We start from the raw sequence: 22,421 nt of genomic DNA, 5'->3' as shown, positions 1-22,421 counted from the left end.
CTCTTTATTGAGATATGATTTTATTTGTTGGAATTGGCTATAGTTGTGTCAGTGAGCCCCACAGTCTTCAGTAATGATGGCTGGCAATAAATGAAGAAAAAAAAAATAGATTAGGAGTATCTTGGAAAATATTTCTATATCTGCATACAGGTCATGAAATATGCAATTGTCACTTGTATACATTCTGGACCTCGAGACATACCGAGTCAGGGGAATCTCCACTTCTATAGGAGATGAGACCAAGCAACAGCAAATGATTCCCCATATTTCTTTACTGATGTAACCTGATTGTAGGGTTTGTCATAAACTGTTCCATGGTGAAGCTCATTAACTCCAAAGGAACAAACATGTAAGGGGCAAAAATGTTCTGCTAATTCAAGATTTGTTATTCACCATTACTAACAGATCTCATCCGATTGGCCCGGACTGGTCTTTTGTATATGTGTAGAGATGAGTGATTTGAGTTAAATGTATACTGGCTTACTTTTGCTTTTCTCACATTCATATGTAATCAACCTATAAATACATACTTTTGGATTTTTTGTTGAGTTCATTAGGTGGCGGTTATCACAGCTTTAGTTAAAAAAATAAAAACAAAAAACTGTACAGTTGTACTCTGGCAAACAGGTCAAAGTGAAACCTTGCCTTGTTTTGTCAAGAAAGTGACTAATTTTTTTGGAAGTGAGGACACTTGGAACTTTGAGCTCCTTAGGATTAATACTTTCAGCATATGAGGAATGGAAGGCAAAACTGCAGTATTTTATTGTATTTTTTGAGCTTTGAAGCTTATAGAGATGAATCTCATGGTTAGGACATATGTCTACATACAGTTTTTCATTCTGGACAGTGTTTTAAACAGTAACTCCCATGTCAGGTAGATCTGAATTTTTAGGGATAGATTGGAATGAGGCCACAATAAAAAAAAAATGATTGATTGATTGTTGTATTTTCTTACACAGCATTGTCGTCTTACTTCAAAAGATATTAAATTACTCAAGAAAAAGAAAGAAGAAAAAGACAGGTAAGTTGCTATATAGGTAACTTGGGATATTATCAGTATAACAAAGCTGAGGAAGTGTGGGAGTGATGAGTGGATGGTGAGATAGGTTGGGAACTGGCTGACTGGCTGGGCTCAATGGGTGTGATCAGTAGATGTGGAGTCTGTCTGGAGACCTATGACAAACAATGTTCCCCGGGGTTCAGTGCTTGGTCTGGTCCTGTTCAGTATCTTCGTCAGTGACCTTACTGAGGTAATAGTGTCCACTCTCAGCAAGTTTGCTGATTATATGAAGCTGGGAGGAATGACTGACACACCAGAAGGCTGCACTGCCAGTCAGCGAGACCTGGACAGGCTGGAACGTTGGCAGAGAAACCAGATGAGTTTTAACAAATGCTTATGTAGAGTCTTGCTCCAAGGGAGGGATAAGCACATGCTCCCCGGACTTTGGGATGACCTGCTGGACAGGAGGTGTGCAGAGAGGGACCTTGGTGTCCTGGTGAACGATGGGTTGGCCATGAGCCAGTAGCGTGCCCTGGTGGCCAAGAGGGCCAGTTGTATCCTGTGGTGCATTAAAATGATTGTGGCCAGCTGGTCAAGGGAAGTGATCCTGCCCCTATACTTTGTCATGGTCAGGCTTTACCTAGAGTACTGTGTCTAGTTCTGGGCTCCCCCCATACAAAAAAGACAGGGATCTCCTGGAAAGAGACCAGCGGAGGGCCACAAAGATGATAAAGGGCCTGGAGCATCTCTTCTATAAGGAAAGACTGAGTAACCTAAGTCTGTTCAACCAGAAAAAAAGGCTGAGAGGGGATCTGATCAATATCTATAAATATCTAAGACGCAAGAGTCAGACTCTTCAGCGATTCATGGCAATAGGACAAGGGGAAAGGGCCACAAACAATATTTCAGCTTTTTGCTGATTTTCTTAAAAAGATTAGCAATTAGCATGTGCTTTCTGAAACTGTAAAAGTACTTTTCTCTTTTGGATACCAAGGAGCCTGTCAAGCCAGTTGCAATTGAGTGATTATACAGTTAATATGTAATATAATGGTTCCTTTTCTCCATAGAGTCCTGTTTTCAGAACATCACAGCATGAGAGTATCACAAGCACTTTCTTTGGTGAATGAAGTGTTATCTGAAACACTGATGTTGCCTGCAAGTGAGCACAGACCATGGTCCAGGGCAAGATCACCTCAGGAGTGCAGAAAACAGCACATTGTGTCTACTAAAGGGTAACAACTTTATGTGTTAACTAATTTCATTGTCTTCTCTGCCGCACACATTCGTCTGCAACTTGTAGTGTTGTTGTAGGAGAGAAACTTCATAATCTTACAGAATATGTGATAACACTTTTATTGTATCAGAGGAGTAGGAACTCAAGTTTGCTTTTAACTACCAGATCAAATCTTGGAAAAAGCCTTAAAAATGCCTTTTGGAGCACAGGCTGAGCCAACTCTGGATTCAGAGCTACAGTTGTCCTAGCCCAGTGTCCTAGCCCATTCCACTTGGTGACAGTCGGGTACCTGGAAAATAGCCAGTAATATAGTTAATAATTTCAGTAGCATCCAGTAACAAGCAACAAGCAAATATAAGCACTACTGTGAACACATATAGAACAAATAAGAGTTCAAAACAGTCTAGATTTATTCTTGTCCTTTCTGACGTAGGAAATCATTTCTATTTTTTTTTAATTCCCTATGGTTTTAGTTTTTCTTTTGCAATTAAGAGCTTATTGCTTTCTGAGGACATGGTGATATTTTAGTTTTGCAAATTGGTAAACATATTCTTCTTAATGGCTTTAATGTCACATATACATAATCTAGATGTGTATTGTAGTATCCGTTTTTGTCCTCTACAACTTTATTTTCCAGAACAATAGGAGGAACTGGAAACACTTCAGAAAATCTTCTAACTTCTAATCTTCTAATCTTCTAACTTAACAAATTTAAATATTTCTGCATTTATTTTAATTGTTAAAGCTCCAGGATAGATTGTTCATCTGAATGCAGTCAGGGCTCTACACAGCCTACTGATGTCCAAGGGCAGCTTAATGGTACCAGACCTGCCAGAATCAGAATGCAGAAAACCAATTAGGAGTGGTAGTAAATTCTGAGTAATTGGGCTTAAAGTGGTTCTCAGTAAAGTCAATTTTATTCGTCTTCACTGTGATCCTCAGTGGAGTGTGGTCTTTACTGGCCTGACAAGCGTTGTGTGATGTTGACCTTCACCTAGCTGGGCTGTCAATGCTTTTGGAGGTCTTTCTACCTTGTCTGAACATGCCCTGTGAGATATAGTTTGTGTGAATTAGTCGTTTGTGTTAAAGATTTGGCTTTAGGTGTTGTTTTTCAGAGAGAGGAAGAGATTTTGTTTGTTTTTTCCTTGCTGTAGAGGGCATCCAAACAGTCATATTCTGAGAGAAAGGAACAGAATTGCTGCCAGACCCTGCTTTGGCCGGAAAGGACATCATTTTACTCCAGCTCTTGGCTCAACACGGTCCAAGGGTAAGAACAGACATTCATTCGTGAAAGTGTGTATTACATACCTTGTTAAAGTTACCGCTGGATTTTGAGAGGGCGGAGTTTTCGTACATGTGTAGAAAGGCAGACTCCTGGTGTTGGTGATTTGATGTCCTAGCAATTTTGTAACTGTTTAAGGTATTATTTTGTCATAATGTTAGTGGAAGAATTGCTCTGAACTTCCTTTTAAGAGATTAGGATTTTACTGATCCTTTCTCTTTTATTCTTATTTGCATAACTGTGTATCCACAAGAGTTTCTTCACATAAATATTTCCTTGTAATCACATTCTAACAGGTGCAAGACTTGGCCATAAGAGCGGAATTTCTGAACAGGCTGAAAAAGACCATGGAAATAATTCCCCAGGTCTGAAATGTAGGATGTACTGTGGGCTGATTCCATTTTGGCTTACACTATAGTTTTGATAGTGGTGTAGTACAGGGCCATCGTGACTAGCCAAATATTAGCTTATTTCAGAATCCCATCTAGTCTGACCTTGAATGTCTACAGGGATGGTGCATCTGCCACCCCTCTGGGCAGTGTGTTCCAGTGCTTTGCTACCCTTGTTGCAGAATTTTTTTCTTATATCCAGTCTGAATCTCCCCTCTTTTACTTTGAAACCGTTTCCCCTGTCCTCTCACAACAGACCCTGATAAAAAAAGTCTGTTCCCTTTTTTCTTATAATTATCCTTTAGATTCTGAGAGGCTGTTAGCAGACCTCCACAAAGCCTTCTTTTCTTCGGACTGAACTGCTCCAGCTCTCTTAGCCTGTCCTCACAGAGGAGGTATTCCTTCCGAGGGACTGTACCAGAGGACCGATTCAACTTCATGTTTTCCTTTAGGAAGGCAGTCCAGAGGGTTAGGTTTGAAGGAACAAGCAGTGTTTTACAGCAACAGCCACATAATCTTTTCAAGATTAGAGGCCATGCTGGCTTTATGTATGTTTACATACAGTTTCCCTTCTTAGAACTTGGAGCTCCTGTTCTTGGGGAAATTTCACAAGATGCAAAAGAAAACTGTCAAAAATGTTACTATTGTGGTTGTCTTCTGTTTTCCTCAGCTGCTGAGTGCAGAGTGAGCAAAATATCACAACAAAAGCATCCAGCTGTTACTACTGCAGTTCAGACAGAAGGTTTTGATCATGAGACTGATCAAGGTGTAGAAAGTCCTTGGACTGTGCCTGATGAGATCCAGCGAATGCTTCAAGATTCTCATGACACCTTGTTTCAGGTGAGAGGTGTACTTATTCTAGGAACGATGCGATACCTGCTATTTAACACCAGCCCTTTGTTTACTTTTGCTGTATTCGAAATGTGTTTTTCTATTTAAATTCTGTGGATAGGAGAGAGGCAGAGGGGTCTGATGGTTAGTCAATAGAACTATATCTTATGTTCACAATGATGCCAACGATATGTTCAACTTGCAAGTGAATGTTCCTTACAGGAACTATATAGTCAGGTCTTCTGTCCAAGCGGAATGGTCAAATACACACCTTGATTAGGCCATGTTTAAAAAGAGATGGATCTTTTCCAACAACTGCAAAGGGGTGTTGTTACAAATGATGCACGATGCTTCAGCTCATCTTCTTTTTATCCAACAGGACTCTGCACCTCATACTGTTAGTTTCTCTCCTGTTGCCAATAATGACACTGATGGTATGTCTGAAAGCACGGGAAGTATCCTCAGCAGATTGGACTGGAATGCGATCGAGGCTCTGGTAGCTGATGTGGAAGACACTTGAACAGAATTTCGCAGTGACTGTGCACTGCTAAAACAGTTACTGGTGTTCAGTCTCATTTTTTTAAAGTAATCACTATTCTGCTTACAGTGCTTTGAGGTATTTTTTTACTGGTTTTTACTTTTACTGGTTATCTTCTTAAGCAGCACAAAGACCTCTCAGTGATTGAGTCTGGCCTAGATGATATTTAATTCCTCAAAGGGAGGTTTGCTTTCCGCATGTCTTAAGTCTTTAAGAACTAAATGATGTTGATGGTGAATGCAGACTAGCAATCTTAATCAAGAATTTCTGAGTCAGCTACTTTGCCCCTCTCAAACACCTAAAAGGTTCTGTTCTATTTTAAGAGCACTGCTCAACTGTTTTATCTTTGTATGTAAAATTGAACGTCATTATTGACAGTTAATTTTGTAACTTAAAAATTATGGTAAGCTGATTTAATAAAAATGAATTTATTAGTTTCTGCTGTAGGATGATTAGCACATAGCACTTTTACTGCTGTGTACCCCTGACTGTCCACGTACATGTGCACTACCCCAGTATTTTACACCCAATTCTTCTGTACAGTAGTCGGTAGACATGCAAAAACAGTTTGAATGATCGAGGCCTGTACAGTCAGGCAACAGAAAAGTAAGAACAGACATCTGTGTAAGGTACTACTAACAGCAAGTACGTGCTGTACAGCGCTGTCTTGTTAGCGCTCTTCTGCCAGCCAGCAGATACTTGTAGATAAACTCCCTATGTTCAGTGGTCATAAACTATATGGGTCGCTCCAAAAGTAATATCTCCTACTTATTTCCATGGAAACTACAGCAGCTGCAAAGAGCACAATAGCACTGTCTCATAGTGAAAATTCTCAGCTACAAAGCACTGTTTTTCAATGTAGTCACCACCTCCATAACTGCATTTTCACCAGCTGTAAACAAATACCTGCATGCTGTGCTTGTAAAACTCTGCACCTATGGAGGTGACCGCCTATGGAGGTTGCCACTGCTGAAACGCACAACCTACCACCTAACACCCACTCTTTGGTTTCTGTAAATGTTCAGCAAGTGGCAATGAATGTCAGTGGGTGCCATTTTTTTCCGCACGGATGAATTTGACAGCACAGCTCTGCATCATCTGCACTTCCAAGTCAGACACCATTCTGTCAGACGGACCCTCTGCTGCCATCTGTCACACAGCAACTACACAGACGGGGATATTGGTAGGAAGGTTCATCTACTGCCATACCAATACAGTCCTCTTCTGTCAGTGTGGGCCAACATAATGGGAGCTGCCCTCATATCTATAGTAGTCCTGGCAGGTGCAGCTGTGGTGGTTCTTTCACACCAGCAGCAGTTTTTATTTTTGTTGTGAAAAACCTGAAGTTTCCATGGCAGTGTAAAGAGTGCTAATTCTGTAATATGTGTGTTTGCCTGTTGCAGAGTACAGCTGCATCTTGACAAATGTCAAGAGATGGGAAAGGCTGTTACTGAGTTACGGATGTATCGGGGTAGTATTGCCGGTCTCTGTACACTGAGATCCACACTGGCTGTGTATTTTTAGTGGTCCTCAGCATCTGCATCAGCTTGTCCCAGTACATGAGACTCTGTACCGGCAGTGACCATCTCCAAATGGAAAGGGGAGGTATTTTCAAAGAGCATGTCTAAAGCATGAAACTGATCTGTTCACAGACTTGAAGTGTCTTTCTTCAAGGTGGCAGAAAGTATGTTCTTGATAGGAAAAATAACAGGGGAAATCCTATTTTACCCAAGTGTGAAGGTCTCCTTATGATCACAGACACTTAGTGAGAAGGAAGAGAATGCAGTCAAGGACCTCAGAGAGTGGTCAGGCACTGGAATGGCCTGCCCAGGGAGGTGGGGTGTTGCCATCCCTGGCAGTGTTCAAGAGGTGTCTGGATGGGGAGCTATGAGATATGGATTAGGGGTGTAGGTATGGTAAAGGGAGGACAGTTGGAGAAGGTGTTCTTGTAGGTCTTTTCCAACCTTGTGATTCTGTGACCTCGTGGTCCCTCATAAATGGCATCCTGGAAGGTGTGCGAGAAATGAATCAGTTCTTAGCAGTTACTGTCACTGTTCAGCCATTTCAGGCAAACGTTACAACATCATCTTAATTAAATGTTTATGCATATACTGCAACACGCAAATGTAGTAAGAACAACAATAAATAAATAACTTAAAAACCTTGACTGACAATGTAGTGCTAAGGATCAAAGTGTTCAGTTATGTTGGGAGGGGGTAGGAGGAGAAAATAATACAGAAAAAAAGACATAAAAACTGTATTATAAGGATACTGAAGGCATTCAATGGAGCTTTTCAGTCTTTTCACAAATCTTATTAACACAGACTTTAGAGTTTTGGGGCTGCAGTGCTCTCAGATGCAGGTGACACAAGCATTTAGTGTGGGCTGCAGGTGTAAGGTGGCTCATCCACTTTCCTAGATGCTACACATCTCTCGATGATCCACACCTCTAGGTGCTAAAGGAAGAAAATAAGTGTATCACTGCAGATGGCTTTCCTTTGTTTGCGTCCTGATCCATGGCATCTCAGTCACCAAAAGAGAGAGACAGTTCACAGACCTCTCAACGAGGTTAACTGTAACCTTCTGTTTTGCTTGAGACATGGGGAAGCAGGTGTGCAAAGCACATCCACACAGAGGACGAGGATCACCATCTGTTAACCCTGCTGCTCCCACCCACACAGGAGTTTTCTCTCACTTTCTCTTCTTGTCCGATGACCTCATTTACTTTAATTTACATCCCAAAAGGGCCGTTTTCTGAGCAGAGTGGATTTGTTCGTTTTGTTCCGCACCGACCCTCTAAATCGAATTGTAAAATGTTAAGCAGCACCTCCAGGTGTCCTCACAGAACCTGCGAGGATCAAATAAGTTTAAAACCTCCAAAGCAGCTCCTGGAACCACCGTGTTGATTTAGGAACAAATGTTAAAATATCTCTATAAAAACTTTTAGAAGAAGTACAACTGTATTTACAAAGCCCACTGCTTTTACATGGGAGGAACTTTTCATGGTCAAAATTGATAAATAGGATTTTCCTTCTTTATCCAGCTTCCTTCCTTCCTTTCCACAAGAGCAAATGAGAAAAAAATCCTATGAACCACGTGTAGAATTTGTCCCTGAAATGTCCCTGTTCTTCCCCACCTCCCCCGGATTATTGCCTAAAACAGGGCAGCAGCGCTACACACGTCTTGTATGACATTGAGCAGTTACGATGTTTTCACCCTTTTCTTTACTGATGCTGTTGCACATCACATACAGAAATGTTCCTTCAGAACAATGAGAACAGACAATCAAAACACAAAGTTCATGGCTGATAGCAGACATTTCCTCCTTTACTGGTGTTCTTGGGAAGCAGAACGTAAACATTTCCCATTTAAACATTAACTGCTAAACATTAATGGCAATTAACTTGAACAGCAATTATTGGCCTCTATTTAGAAATGTTTATGCAGATATTTTGTATCCCATGCCCATCCAGCTCTGTATTCAGCATCAGTGAATCCAGTTAGGAGTGGGAGCAGAGCAGCCTGACACCTGCTTTCTTCCATGTAATTTCTACCTGCCACAGAACACAGTGGATGGAAGAATCCCACTTAACCCAGTGTGCTAACATCTTCCTTCCATAAGCAGGTAGAGAGCTTCACCACCTCCTCAAAGCCAGTTAGGAAATCAAGGATTTAGAAATTGAGTTGTGATGTCTTTGTATGTTGCCCCATGCAAAAGTACTTTTTATGTCTCAAAGGGAGGGAAGGGAGTCTGTTCTTTCCAGGTAATGAGATCTGTTGTATCAAGAAAATGAATACACAACCCATCTTTCATCAGCCCCAATGTAAAGTACAAGTTTTGCTAATGAAGCTGCTGATTACAGCTACTTCACGACCATTTTGCTATTTTGTGAGGCTGCAAAGAGAAAGCTTTCCAGTTAAAGCTGAAAGCAGCTTTCAGAAATGCCCCCACCCTCGAGCAAAGACACGCACACGTAGTGCTGTGACATGACAGGAGGCCTGTGAACAGAGCCACACTTAACCAGACAGCCTCTGCATCCCCAGCTTCCTGACAATCAGTGGAGACTGTTTAGTACTGTTCAAAAACAAGTAGTTCAAAACCAGCAGCAATTAAATGTTTCCAGAAGATCGTGAGATGGAGATGGATGAGATGCAGCCCCATCAGCAATGCTCCGCTGCCAAAACAGTTTAGAGTTGCCTTAAAAGACTTCAAACTTGGAGTAGGTGGATATGCAGGATTGACAAGTGAGGTAACATCTGCCCGTCATTAGAACAGCATGTCAGCAGGGAAGTGGAAGAGCGAAGCAATTCAAGGCATCCTTCTGAAGCCAAGAGGAGCAGTGCCAGCAGGTTAATACTGTATCAGTTGGAGTATTTTGGCATTCTGATGATCATCTGAGAACAGAACAGCAGGGAGGGAGCAGCGTGTGATGATTTCACAGCAAGCAGGTCAAGAATTCTTGTGTCTCTGCAGCAAAAAATGAGGGTCCAGTAATGTCCATTTCTTTCCCCTGAGAACTGCAGATGGGATTGGACTTTGGTCTGGTATCCCTTAAGCAAAGGGAGGGGCAGACTTACCAGGGATGTAATGCAGTGCTTGGATGGACGTAAACACTTCTTGCCCTTCTGAAGCGTAGCAGGAAAACTAGCAAGGAAATTTTGGAAGACATTCAAATGATGGCAGAGGTTGTACACAAACTGCAGGTACATGAGGGAAACAGATCAGGAGCCACCAAAGGCAGTAGCATAAATCGGTGAGAGCAAATATCCCATTGGTCCTAGCAGGAAAATTAAGAGTGAATTTGTCCACCTGTGAAAGGAAGAGCAGAGAGAGCCGCATTGCACCCAGTGTTTGGCTGAGCCTTGGGCTGGAAGGGGTAACTCTATATTCAGATTTACTGTACTCCTAAGTGTTATCCATAGCAATAGGACAGGTCTGAGCATCTGATGGAGAAGGAGATGCAGAGAAAGGAAAAACAAAGTTCATTAGTAGCGTGCAGGCTCTTTTCATGAGAGAACTTTACATGTTTTTGTCACCTCTTTGTTTGGCTTTGGACACAGTGCACAGAGCCACACAGCGTATTTCGAAAGGGATTTAGTTGCAGCAGGTTGGAAATAGCAATTAATTAACAAAATAGAGGGGAACAAAAAATAGGATGTAGAATACGCATTGCCTCCTGCATTTTGTTTGGAAGGGAGCGATAGAAAAATGAGATGCAACAGAGAAATGAGACATGGAAGGAAAGAATCTTAAAAGACATGGTTGAGGCTCAGGAGGGGTGACTCGTATGAGGTCTCATTTCAGGTTTCTTTGGTAGCTGCAGTCAGATCGCTGTTTGTCTCTATGGTTGTTTCAGAAAGCAGGGATACTGGACACTCATCACCAGTCAAACCCCCCAGATAGAGCAGAATTAAAGTAAGAAAAGAAAAAACATCCACAAATGAAAGGATTCTTCTTAAATATTTATCCTTAATGTGGAATCTTTCTTAACAATTAGACAATAACAAAATGGTACTTACATGTTCTTGACTGTTCTCACGTAGCACCATCATACTCTACATTGCAGAAGTCTACTTCTTTTTCAGAGCTCTGGCTGAGGTATTTGAAGTGAGGGACTGTAATGAGATGTCAAACAACAAGGTAAAGCAGCCTCGTTTATACAGGACTGGCATATATTCCTTATTTCCAAAAGTATTGCCTAATTAAAGACCAAATGCATGGGGAACATTAATGGGTATATTAAGCTCCTTCGCTCTTCAAAGTGACAGTCACACCCCTAAAGATGGAATGGGATGCGTTCCGCTGTAGACTGAGCTCCCATACACATCCTTGTCTCCTGTACTTGTCTCCACAATATGAGCTGGTGGTGAAGTCTGCCCTACATCTGCATGTTGTTAAGTTTTGTTTTAGAAGAAGGATCAAATCTTTATTAGGAGCTATTTATTTCCCACACAACAACTACAGCATGAACCTGCTTTGGAGACCACACGGCACAGCTTCCTGTAAGGTGTCAGCAAATTGATCTGAAAATGGGATATTTGTAAATAAGCTATAATCACACTGGTTTTCTTTGTATGATGCATCACATGGACAAGCAATAGAAAGAAGGCAAGTTGCTCACAAAATACTCCAAGTAAAAAAGGACCTTTTGAGAGAAATACGTGACTTGTTATGACCAAATATGTGCTCTCCTAAAGGTGTCTTTTAAGGGAGAGGCACCATTTAAGCCAGGAAAAGTTACAGCTACCTATGGAGCATCAGGTCCTACTCAGAAGTGGTCAAAGAGAACGAGGATATGTAGAAGGCCTTGTGTGCCAAACCTTGGAGTGGGCTGAAAGAGAATGGAAGTTTGGAATGCATGACTGAAACTGGGTGGCATGCAGGCAGTCAGTCCGACTTCAGCCAGTTCAAATGGAGTTCTGTATGGGATGAAATGGAATCCTCGCTCAAGTAGAGCAAAACAACAGCCAAAAGCACGCTACCTGCTAGTTCAGGATATAATTCCTTGTGCACTTCTTGCTTCAACATACCACTGACTCTTTGTGGGCATGGCATGCAGACCCTTTGGAGGAACAAATCACTAAGGGAATAAATTTATGCCTTTCCAGATTAATCGAAGCAGCGCTGATGATGGTTTTGACAAACTGATTTCTAAAATATTTTCTGGTTAAAGTTCAGGGTTTTGCAGCCCGCAGCTGAGCTGATCAGAACTGGGAATTTCATTTAAAAACGTGTAACAGCCTTTGCAGTCTTAGATGCAGTTTTTAGTGTTCTGATAGTGAATTACTATATTTTCTAACCGCTGATTTTATACGACTGAAAAAGAATTGATGAAGAGTGATCCAGATCACAGAGAACTTGGAACTGCGTGGGCCTGAAGTGCAGTTTTATGCCAGGAGATGAGGCATTTATGTTCAGAACGACACTGGACTGATTATGTTCAGGACTGGCCTGGGAAAATTCAGAATCAAAGAAGTTTCCTAATAAATCTGAGACTGGTGGATTTTCTCAAGAGATCATTACACATTGTTTGTCTGTGCTCACAGCAGGGAGCAAAATCCATTCAGCTCATCTACGCATGTAGGGACTGAAGCGCAGTTCAGCTTCTGTATTACTCCGTACAAACGTAACCCTAAGAAATGAGAGATGGAGAAAGCTGCAGTCTAAAGGCAGCACGTCTTCAGTGTGTGCTTGTACAGAAACACCAACTGCAGTGAGAGACCTGTGCTTTTCCTACAGACTGTAGCTCTCTGTTGGATGGAGAAATGGTTAAAACAAACAGAGGTTTCTTGGGAAGGTTAATGTGGAAGTGCATCGCAGATGAGCTGACTCACAAGAAAGGATGATTGGAAGGAGGACAGGGAAAGGTGTACAACCAAATACAGCAGCTGAAGAATTGCCCTGCGCCAGGTGTTTGGTGCTCGTAACTACCATTTCCCAAAGACTGGCCACACTGCAAAGCAAAAGTGGCACCATGCTCAGCTGTCAAATCACTGTAAGGGAGGTGGGTGAAGAGCAGCTGCATCACTATTTTCTAGCACCCAGGAACTCAGACACTGGTTTTCAACACAGCTTTGACAGTGCTATTATGCTGAAAAGCTCGTGGAAACCAAGTTTGATTAATTAATCCCTGAAACACTGGGAAATACTTGCCACCCTGAGTCACCCGCTATAGATCCCCTTTCCTAGAGAGGTGGGTGCTGAAATGTATGTCACACACTTGCACAGCCCCTAAACTGGTGTCTGTTGCCTGCATAGGCATCCACACAGCACAGACTGTTCAACACAGGATCAGGTTGCCTCCCTCATCTTCTCACTTGCCTCAAAACCAGTGTATGGGCTAACAGGGTTTGTGGGGAAGCTTGGAAGAGACATTTTACAGCTCAGAATCTGCAGTGTAAACAATTACGTGTATGTCAATGAAAACAACTCCTTCCTCATACAAAGAAGTCCAAACCCAAGTGGGAAATGGGACATCTGCATTATGTTTTAGAAGCAGCATGGGTCTGACGAACAACAGAATGGCAGGAGTTACCTCAGAATGAATAAAGCACAATGAGAATGGATTTAACTAAGCGTATGTGTGCTCTGGGATAAAAACTTGCAAGTGTCATTGTGGAAGGGCTCAAACTGAACTCTTAAAACACTTATTTTAAATAAATGAAGTATGAAAATACTATGAATTTATTTGCATATAACAGTAATACTTTAATATTTAGTCAAGGAACCGTGAACTCTAAACACTCACAGCTTACATTCAGAACTCTCCTACCCAATACAGCTCAGTACTTTAATGACAGATTCTTGAAGGGATATGGAAACACTTGTACAGTTATGGTGAGGCTCTGACGTGAGTGGGAAGCAGCTCAGGTGCAGGACTTGTGCCTTGAGCTCTTGCTACGTCTAGCGTTGGGCACATGAACAAAAAGCAACAGATGTTTCTTTGAATTTAACTCCATTAACGCCCATGTGGGGCTTGGAGTTAAAATGCGTTGTTAGCTTTACAGCAAGGATCAATTGAACTGATCCATCCGTTAACCTGGAACATCAATGCCTGCATTAGGCAGAATGCCTTGCTGTTCAATCAGCACCAGATGAGTCAGACTCTGTTACGGACCTTTTGTCATGAGCCACAAACAGACGTAAGAACTGTTTCCGTGCTACCAGGTGCTCATGTTAGAGCTACGGGAGATTGGGTGTGTGCTGAGCACGGCCGACGCTGGCAACATCCTCACTAGTGACATAACAGGGGCAAAACAAACACTAAGGTTTGACTCAGGTTTTGAAATGGTAAATAGCTTTTTAATGGCCACACCTCACCAAAACGCTTTTGCTGAATATTGAATATTATTCAATATTGAATATTGAATATTGTATATATACACATTAATCACTGATATTAGCAACAGAGAACCTCAAAAATACAAAAGGGCAATACTGGATCATTTAAAAAAATACTTATCTGTAATTAAAAGTTTCATTAAAAACTATTGTGATCTTTTACAGCTGCAGATAATGAAAATATTCAAGAATTATTCTGGAATTTTACAGTACTGAGGCGGAAGATTAAAAACAACCATCTCCATCCCACTGAGATCGTGGAAGTGTCCGTGTTTTCTTTAAGTACAACATGGATAGCGTTAATTATGAACGCCTGACAGCATCCCCTTGTTACATGAGGTACCACAACAAGCTTCCACGCACAGAATTGGTACTCAAAGGGGGGAAGCAAGAACAATGAGAAAAATCCAATAAGCATTAACATTACGTACGTAAAAATCTATAGCCATACAGTGAAAAAATACTACCAAGCTACGTCAAAACAAAGGCGTAAATCCCGCTATTGTTACCAATTACTGCACTGCAGCACTCTCTATTTAATTAAGGTAGAACGACCCTTTAGCACGTAGCACGCTGCTGCCAACCTCGCGGTCCCCACCACTCCCGCAGCGCTGCGGACTCGGGGATGGAACAGCGCGTGGCTCAACACTGTGCGCCGGGCTGCTCTGCCCTGCTGAAAACCATCAGCCCACCTTGCACGAATAGCTGGATCTTCTTTCCACTTTTTCTTTCACAGCAAGCAATCTGAACGTCTGTGATAGCCAAAGTGACAATGAAGCTTACTGTCAATAGCACCGAGAGGGAAAATTCAACTCTTAACTAGTGAGGGCGCTATCAATTTAATTATCTATAAAAGGTTCTATAAGTCTGCATTACGCTACAGCCAACAGATCCCCACCAGCAGCGCCGGACGCCCTTCGGCATGTCACACAAAATGGAACCAGATCAAATCTTCTCAACTAAGACAAATTTAGACATCCGTTTTCTGTAGTTTAATTATAGTTATACTGATAATTTTATTCTAATAAATATCAAACAAATTAATATAAAGCAAAACAAAACAAAACGGAAGAAAAAAATCCCCAAACAAAAGAAAGCAACAAAGGCAAAAATCCCCAAAAAACGAAAACTCCACAACTCTTTGCTATTGGGAAAGTCACATGACCAGGAAAACAAAACCAAACAAAACAAAACTGTTTATGAACATGGAAATGCTTGTATTACATATGAAAAACGATGCTCTGATACAAACCAGAAATGCCTAACAGATGAGTGACAGCGATTTGAGACTGCATCTGTGTAAGCAGTTCTTGCTTCAACCACCAGGACTTCACCCATGCAAAGCATTCTCAACTTTCTACTTTACAATATCAACAGGGAAGACAAAAGGTTGAGAGAACGTTCCTGTCCCAGTGGTGGAACAGCCAACAGGCATTTCCCACAGGAACAGTTACTGACTCGATTCTGAGGAGTTCTGAATCATTTCAGCTTCACGTCATTCCCGTAGCTGAGTGTATTTTGGAATGCTGTTGCAATTCCTCACAACATGAATAAAGTATTGAGAGCTCCGCAAGCTACTTTCAATAAAGACATCATACCATAAATTAAATTAGTAGAAGAAAATACAGAGAAACATTGAAGTCCCCGAGGAACGCCTGTTTCAGGTGAACAGATTTTAGAACACAGCAGGGTTTGATACTCTTCAAAAAGTTGCTGTTTTAGATTTACTGCTCCGCAATCTTCTGCTTCTGTTGCCATCTAGAAAATCACGCTGCCTATAAAGGGCTGGAGGCAATGCAATGAAAGCTAATGCTTCCAACAACTTTCAACGGTATTATTAATATATATATATATTCAATTTACAAAATGTGAAAATTCAATTAGTAAAAAAAAAAAAAAAAAAAAAAAGAAGAAGAAAAAAAGAAGAAAAAAAAGCCTGATATACAAACTTGAAAAGAATTACTTTGTGAAGGAATGTAGCGTAATTGACTGGATCCACATCCATTCACTCCCCAGACACCGGCAGCCATTTCTTTTACAGAAACCACCACATTTCAACCCAGAGCGATGCACACGTGGCCAGTTAGCCCAAGCAGAAGAGTCATCCAACTTTCCCAAAGCTTTAACTACCATAAATTACCATTTGGACAGCATTAGAAAGAAATTGAAGCATACAAGGAATAAACTATAGTTTCTTTTTATATCAAAACGTACTCTGAAAATGTGTTTGGCACAGTGCTAAATCATATCGTTAATACTAAATATTGCAGGATACAATCAAACCCTGGAGTTAACTTGTGTTTACACCCTTTAAGGGATAAAAATAAGAAGATACCAATTATCCAGAAGTCAGCCTATACAAACCGTATAAACAATATCTCACGTATTGTTTTAAAACCACTTGCTATAGTAAATTTTACACAAAAGACTGCAAAATAATATAAATGGATTTAAACAGATCTTTACAATAAGAAATTCAAATGGAAACAGACAAGTAACAAAGAGAAGTAAAAAAATTTATTGCAGTATTCGTTCCACCAGATTTGCTGGGGATCCCTTTTCTTGTATTATTTCAGGGTGACCTAATACATCAAAATCTACATTTACAAAAACCCCTCCTGCTGATAGGTCATAGATACTGCATGCTTGTTTTTTGTTTTTTTGTTTTTTGCTTTTTTTTTTTTGCTTTTTTTTTTTTTTTTTTTTTTGCTTTTTTTTTTTCTTTCCTCATTTTTTTCTTCAACAGAATAAATTATATATCCAGGAGGTTCTGCCATTTTACAGCCTGGAAAAACAATGCTTCCCTGGAAACTGGGCTAAGCTAAAGAAAGCCATCCGCTGCTAGGTTAAACTCCAAGAACACTTTATTAAGAACATTAACAGACTAATTTCCAACATTCACTTGTTTATTTTTTTTTTTTAAACAGAAAGTTTTTTTTTTCAAGATATAAACATTTTTTTTTTTTTGTTAAACTATGATACAGTGGGAGTAAAAATGAACTGAGAAGTTTCTGCTGCACAACAGCGAAGGAAGCTCCCACAAAAATGTTTACCCAACATTTCCTTCTTTTTTCCTGTGTCCCAGGTTCCATTCTTACTCTTCATTTAACTGATTTTTAATTTTTTTTTTATTTTTATTTTTTTTGCCAGAAAGTTGATATTTCAAGTTTTTCTGTTATTTCAATTCATGTAAATTTGGCTGCATGTACAAATCATTAGCTCGAAGTTCCATCCTTGGCGGCATACAGCGATCGTAAAGTCTGAACAACTTTATTAGTCAGCTTATTAGCACTCGTTAGAGCAATTTTTTTGTAAATAATGTCTGACTCTTTAATAGTGTCTACCCAAGGCACCAGTTTGCGGCCATCACGGCGCTTAGCCTCAGTCCAGGAGCCACTGTAGGAGCCTGCCATCCACTGAACACTGAAGCCACTGCTGGTTTTCTGTACTACTCTTGCAATTTGTGGTCGATCTTTGTACTTTGGACAGCAAATAGCGATGACATCCATGACATCAACACTTTCATTCATCTGTGAAGCCAACTCCGTAGAGTCTGAATTTCGTTTTGACCTTCTCAATGACTAAAACATTGGGGGGAAAAAAGACCATGTGTTACACAAAAGAACTTTAGTGAAATTATTGCTTTTATTGCTTTTAATCCCTTGACGCCGGGAGTTGGGATTTCCCGGCACACATTCCATTGCCGGCAATGAGACGCACCGCGACCGCCAGCGCCAAGGGGTTAACATATCCTTGTAAAACCACATACTCTTAATTTGTACCCGTGTCTTTTATCTCTTAATGATATATAAAATTATATATACACATGAATCATAAAGCTACATAAAAACTTGGCAACAATAAAAAGGATAACACACAGTACATTCCAAAGGAAAATTAATAACTTTTTATACTGGATAGATCTCATTTTCTAGTTGGTTTTTTTTGTGTTTTTTTTTTGTTTTTTTTTTATTGTCTTTTCTGTTAAACTTTCTACAAAAGTTGTATAAACGGTTAAGTAGAGAATCTCTATCTACAAAATGCTTTCTTTCATGTGGATTACATTACTTGGTGTACATTTAATATAATAGACTGACATTTATAAGCACATAAAAATCATTTTACGTAATACGCTGCGAAATACGTTGACTCCTCCTCCGCCTCACCCCTGAAGTGCCTCCTCCTCTATCCTCCCCATCACTTTCATCGTCCTCTGTCTCAGCTGCATTGTTTTTAGGGCTGCCTCCTCCAAGCAGCGAGGTAATTGCTTTGTTCCGAGCATTTGTGCTAGCTGACACCTCTCCATCTTCTTCTTCTTCATCAGGATCCAAATGTTCCATAAGGAGCTTGAACTGAAAGAGACCACACAGATTAGTCTACACTGTAACTTTTAAAATACGAATTTATAAGACGCTACATCAAGTAAAACCAAATGGAAACATAAGAACACAGTAAAACAAAAGGCAGCTTCAAACTTGATCAGCTCCTGTGTTCTCCTCTACACACTTTTTCTGTCCGCTCATTTCCCACTGGATATCTAAAGTTTTCTTCCTGTGTTTCCATAATTTCCAAGTTTTCTCTAGTTAAAAGAAAAGATAAATGTTCTGGATCTGTGCTGTCTCCCTCTGGTGGAAGTGATCAGGGTCAAAAAGAAGAAAAATTAGATAATACTTTGTAAAGACTAATATTGTTTAGTTAAAATTATCATTTATTGTGTTTAAATTCATTAAGAGACTTTAAAAAATAATACAGCTAAGCATCCTGAAAGAAAGTTGTGCTATCATATTATTGCATAAGATTACCAAGAAAACAACATCTTGAAATTCGAAATGTTTATCCAAACCAAGTGCATCTTCTTTCAAGCTTGCATTGTGTTATATTGTGTGTTAGCTGGCTTAGAAGAGATTTAGATGTCCTGTTGGACAAAGTTACTTACATCTAAGTACTGTTTTACTATACTCCTCTTCACTTCTTCAGTGATCTTGGAACTAGCCATATCACTCCGTAGAAAATCCAGAGTTTGTTTTGGATGGAAATGCACTCCTGTCTTCCTGTTTATCGCTTTATCATAAACTTTTGCAGACTCAGATGGAGAATATTTCTGAATTTTACTGTTCAATGAAAACAAGAGAGAAAAGCTTTTTGCGGACATTTCAAAAAATTTCAAAGAAAGGCTCTTAAAATCTCCAGCGTATGCAGGTATATTTGCATCGCTTCATACACAACAGACACCCTGACAAGAAATGAAATCATTGCTTTTTCTAAGCGAACACTTCTGCTTCACTGCATTGATTTATTACACTCAACGCTTTTTCCCTTATACAAATCTGTTGATTCAACTGAGTTACAATCAGTTTTTTAAGAAATGTTCAGATTTAATCCTTACAAAAAAATCATGAGCCTATCTAAGTATCCTTACCTATCAGAGAATCCACAAAGGTTCTTTAAATGCTGTTTCAGCATCAAAAGTAATAATATGCCTTGAGACACATTTGCAAATTCGATTAAAGGAGCTGAGTTTTCTGGTAAACATTTCATCACAGCATTTATATCATTTTCTTCATCAGAATCTGAATCAGAATCTACTCGTTTTCGTAACCTCCGAGGCTTAGAAGCTTCCTCTTCACTTTCGCTCTCACTGCCGCTATTACTGTCGCTCTCAGTCTCCTCATCTGATGAAGGCTTTCTTTCCTTTTTTTTGTCTTTCACCATAGACTGTGAAACAGAGAGTTAACACACAATCCATTATTAGGGCAAAGTAGCATTGTGCACGTTTCTGAAAGATCTTTACAAAATCATCATTGGCTGAGATCAGCACGAATTCCCTGAACAATGCTATTGACTCATACATCCAAAGATTAACATTAGTTGTGGCAAGAAGATACTCAAATGTCCCCTGGACTCTCCCGCAGAAAAGTTGATCTGAAGACCACATTTTTTGCAAGGTGGGTACAATAGACGTAAATGAAGCAGTTTTAGAAAGCAGTGTTAGTAGTGACAGAAAAAGGTATTAGAAGGCAGAATAAAATATAAGAATAATTATAAGGCAATTTTTTTTCTGTGACCTGGATATCATTTTGGGGCATTACACATACTTCCACATGCACTTTAGGTAAAAGAGTAGTCCCAGCTTTTAATTCTTGCTTCTGTTAAAATTCTATGATATTAATTATACTGTTGAACAAAGAAACTCTAAGCAGTAATGCACAGAGCTACTAGAAATGACTTCTGCTAATTGTAGAACTATAGTTTCACACTTGCATTATTACTACACACCTACTCTGACTTTTCATAGCACCATGTCCCCATGCTATCTCATCCTCACTGTGCTACAGTGATGTTACACACTGGTGCTCCATCTAAAGGACGTACTCCGGAGTGTAGCAGATTAAAAAGCAGTTTTTGTAGGGTTGTACTCAAAACTGCATACTTTCCAGGCATCAGCTGACTTAACGGCCACATTGGTAAATCTTGAAATGGGTTTGCTTCCTAACAGCTTGGACCAAACAACTTCAGAGCTGCCCAGGAAAATAAGGTTCTTAAGTATCTGAGAAACAGAGGTCTTTTGCTTTCAGTGTTCTGTATTCAGTTACAAAAGATTCTATGCCATGACCAGGGTTTCTATCTGCCACCTTATGCAACTAAATTTTGTGCACTCTTCTCTTGTAGTAAATGGCATAGTTTAAGTTTCTCAGGTGAAACACATAAAAATAACATCAGTTACTTGACAACGAAGCAAATTAAACAGCAAACATGGATATTATTACAACAACCACAATAAATCAGCATTTAACAGTGATACACATAGCTTATTATTTCTCAGAAACACTACAGAATTACAGGTATTTAATATTAATATCTCAAAAATCATCATTCTTTTTGAATAACATAAGCAGCAATGTAGGGAAAGTTTTTAATTAGCACCTTCCAGATCCAGGCCAGAACAGAAAGGGGTTGCTTATTTTTCAACTAACGGTTATAAAGTTATAAAGCTTGTCCATATCATCATAATCATATCACACTCACTAAAAACTGATGAAATTACAGAGAAGTTTATGTTGCCATTGCAATAAATATATTAAATTTAAAGGCACATACCTCTTTAAATGACTGTAGTAGGTTGCTACCAGAAACTGATAGTGTAATGTCTATATGATGCATTATAAACAGTGGCTCTTCCTGTGTTTGATAAGGAAAACAGGCTAGATTGTCTGCTATGTACAAGAGCATATTCACCTCTGTTTTCTGGAAAATAAATAAATAAGGTGTATGTATAAATACATATACAAATACATTAGACTCATACACTTGCACTGTGCTCCTAATAGCCTAGCCTAGAGCAAAAAGAATGATCGCAGATTTTATTCTAGATACTTCCCATCCCACTTTAAAAAACATACATTAAGATGAACATACACTATTTCTAAACAATCCAAACTGGGACAAAGAAAGATATAGAAGAACGCAGAATTCTGTTACACAGGTAAATACCTCATATTACAGCATAAAACAAAACGTACTAGGGAAATAAATTATCAATAATTATGTCATAGAAATACATTGTGGAATAATTTCATCTTGTAATGCTATAACAAATTTCTTTTTGGAAGGAAACTTGATGCTTACTGCAGTATCATCAAAGAGATTGAGTAAAGAAATTAGAAATGCACGTCTGTGTTGACGGTTCCCTCGGATCATAGAGTACAGGTGTGAACACAAAGCACTGGACGATTCGTCATGTCTAAAGCCTCTTACAGGATCCTTTGGGCAGGTATTGATTGCTTGTTGTACCTGGTAAGACATCTTCATACCAGCCACTGCTTTCATCTGAAACAAGAAAGTATTCATTTTATTTAAATTGCTTTCAAGGAGTAAAACTGAAACGTGAAATAATATAATTCTTGCCACGGGAAATTTTAAACAAATGCCTGTGAATAGAAACCATTAGCATTTTTTTAAGCTTATTTCCTTTCAAGCAGATGCTCATCTGAATTTTAGCTTTCAAACATTCTGTGTTATGATACTCTTGAGCTCTTGATCTGCTCTTGAGCTGCTAAACAGGTTATAACAGAATTTGTGGTGGAGATCAAAATGTCTTGCAAAATGCTTTCAGCACTTACCTATGTAAGACATTTACAGCTAATCTGCTTACTAACTGCAGTGTGGTATTCCAGTTTAAACTGCTTTCAAGAATAGATAAATGTTCATTCATCCATAGAGTATTTTACAAAATACATATGGTTATGCCAACTGTAGTGAAACCAATACTGAGCCCATATTAGTGGAGATTAACCATCAGAAAATG

The 22,421-nt window shown here is 39.6% G+C and overlaps 2 protein-coding genes across 5 annotated transcripts in view; one reads left to right on the top strand and one right to left on the bottom strand.

Annotated features, from left to right (window-relative positions):
• CPLANE1 (ciliogenesis and planar polarity effector complex subunit 1) overlaps nucleotides 1-5,801 on the top strand; it is a 57,987-nt gene extending 52,186 nt beyond the window's left edge. The window contains exons 47-51 of the mRNA XM_072360284.1: nucleotides 960-1,021; nucleotides 2,068-2,232; nucleotides 3,389-3,501; nucleotides 4,576-4,745; nucleotides 5,116-5,801. Of these exons, the coding sequence (XP_072216385.1) occupies nucleotides 960-1,021; nucleotides 2,068-2,232; nucleotides 3,389-3,501; nucleotides 4,576-4,745; nucleotides 5,116-5,256 (651 nt within the window). The 3' untranslated portion in view covers nucleotides 5,257-5,801. The remainder of the gene's footprint in view (nucleotides 1-959; nucleotides 1,022-2,067; nucleotides 2,233-3,388; nucleotides 3,502-4,575; nucleotides 4,746-5,115) is intronic.
• Nucleotides 5,802-16,462: 10,661 nt separating this feature from the next.
• The window catches only part of NIPBL (NIPBL cohesin loading factor), a 136,885-nt gene continuing 130,926 nt past the window's right edge, over nucleotides 16,463-22,421 (bottom strand). For 3 of the 4 annotated variants that reach the window (XM_072358832.1, XM_072358829.1, XM_072358830.1), the window contains 6 exons: nucleotides 21,743-21,943; nucleotides 21,215-21,361; nucleotides 19,536-19,831; nucleotides 19,053-19,227; nucleotides 18,283-18,468; nucleotides 16,463-17,697 (listed from right to left, as the gene is read on the bottom strand). In XM_072358832.1, the coding sequence (XP_072214933.1) occupies nucleotides 17,332-17,697; nucleotides 18,283-18,468; nucleotides 19,053-19,227; nucleotides 19,536-19,831; nucleotides 21,215-21,361; nucleotides 21,743-21,943 (1,371 nt within the window). In that variant the 3' untranslated portion in view covers nucleotides 16,463-17,331. Of the gene's footprint in view, nucleotides 17,698-18,241; nucleotides 18,469-19,052; nucleotides 19,228-19,535; nucleotides 19,832-21,214; nucleotides 21,362-21,742; nucleotides 21,944-22,421 lie in introns of all 4 variants that reach the window. The other variant, XM_072358831.1, reaches the window with a different exon arrangement.

The sequence above is a fragment of the Excalfactoria chinensis genome, chromosome Z (genome assembly GCF_039878825.1).
Source record: "Excalfactoria chinensis isolate bCotChi1 chromosome Z, bCotChi1.hap2, whole genome shotgun sequence".
Classification (NCBI taxonomy): domain Eukaryota; kingdom Metazoa; phylum Chordata; class Aves; order Galliformes; family Phasianidae; genus Excalfactoria; species Excalfactoria chinensis.
Note: the sequence above shows the minus strand (reverse complement) of the source record. Positions and strands in the feature narration are given on the sequence as shown.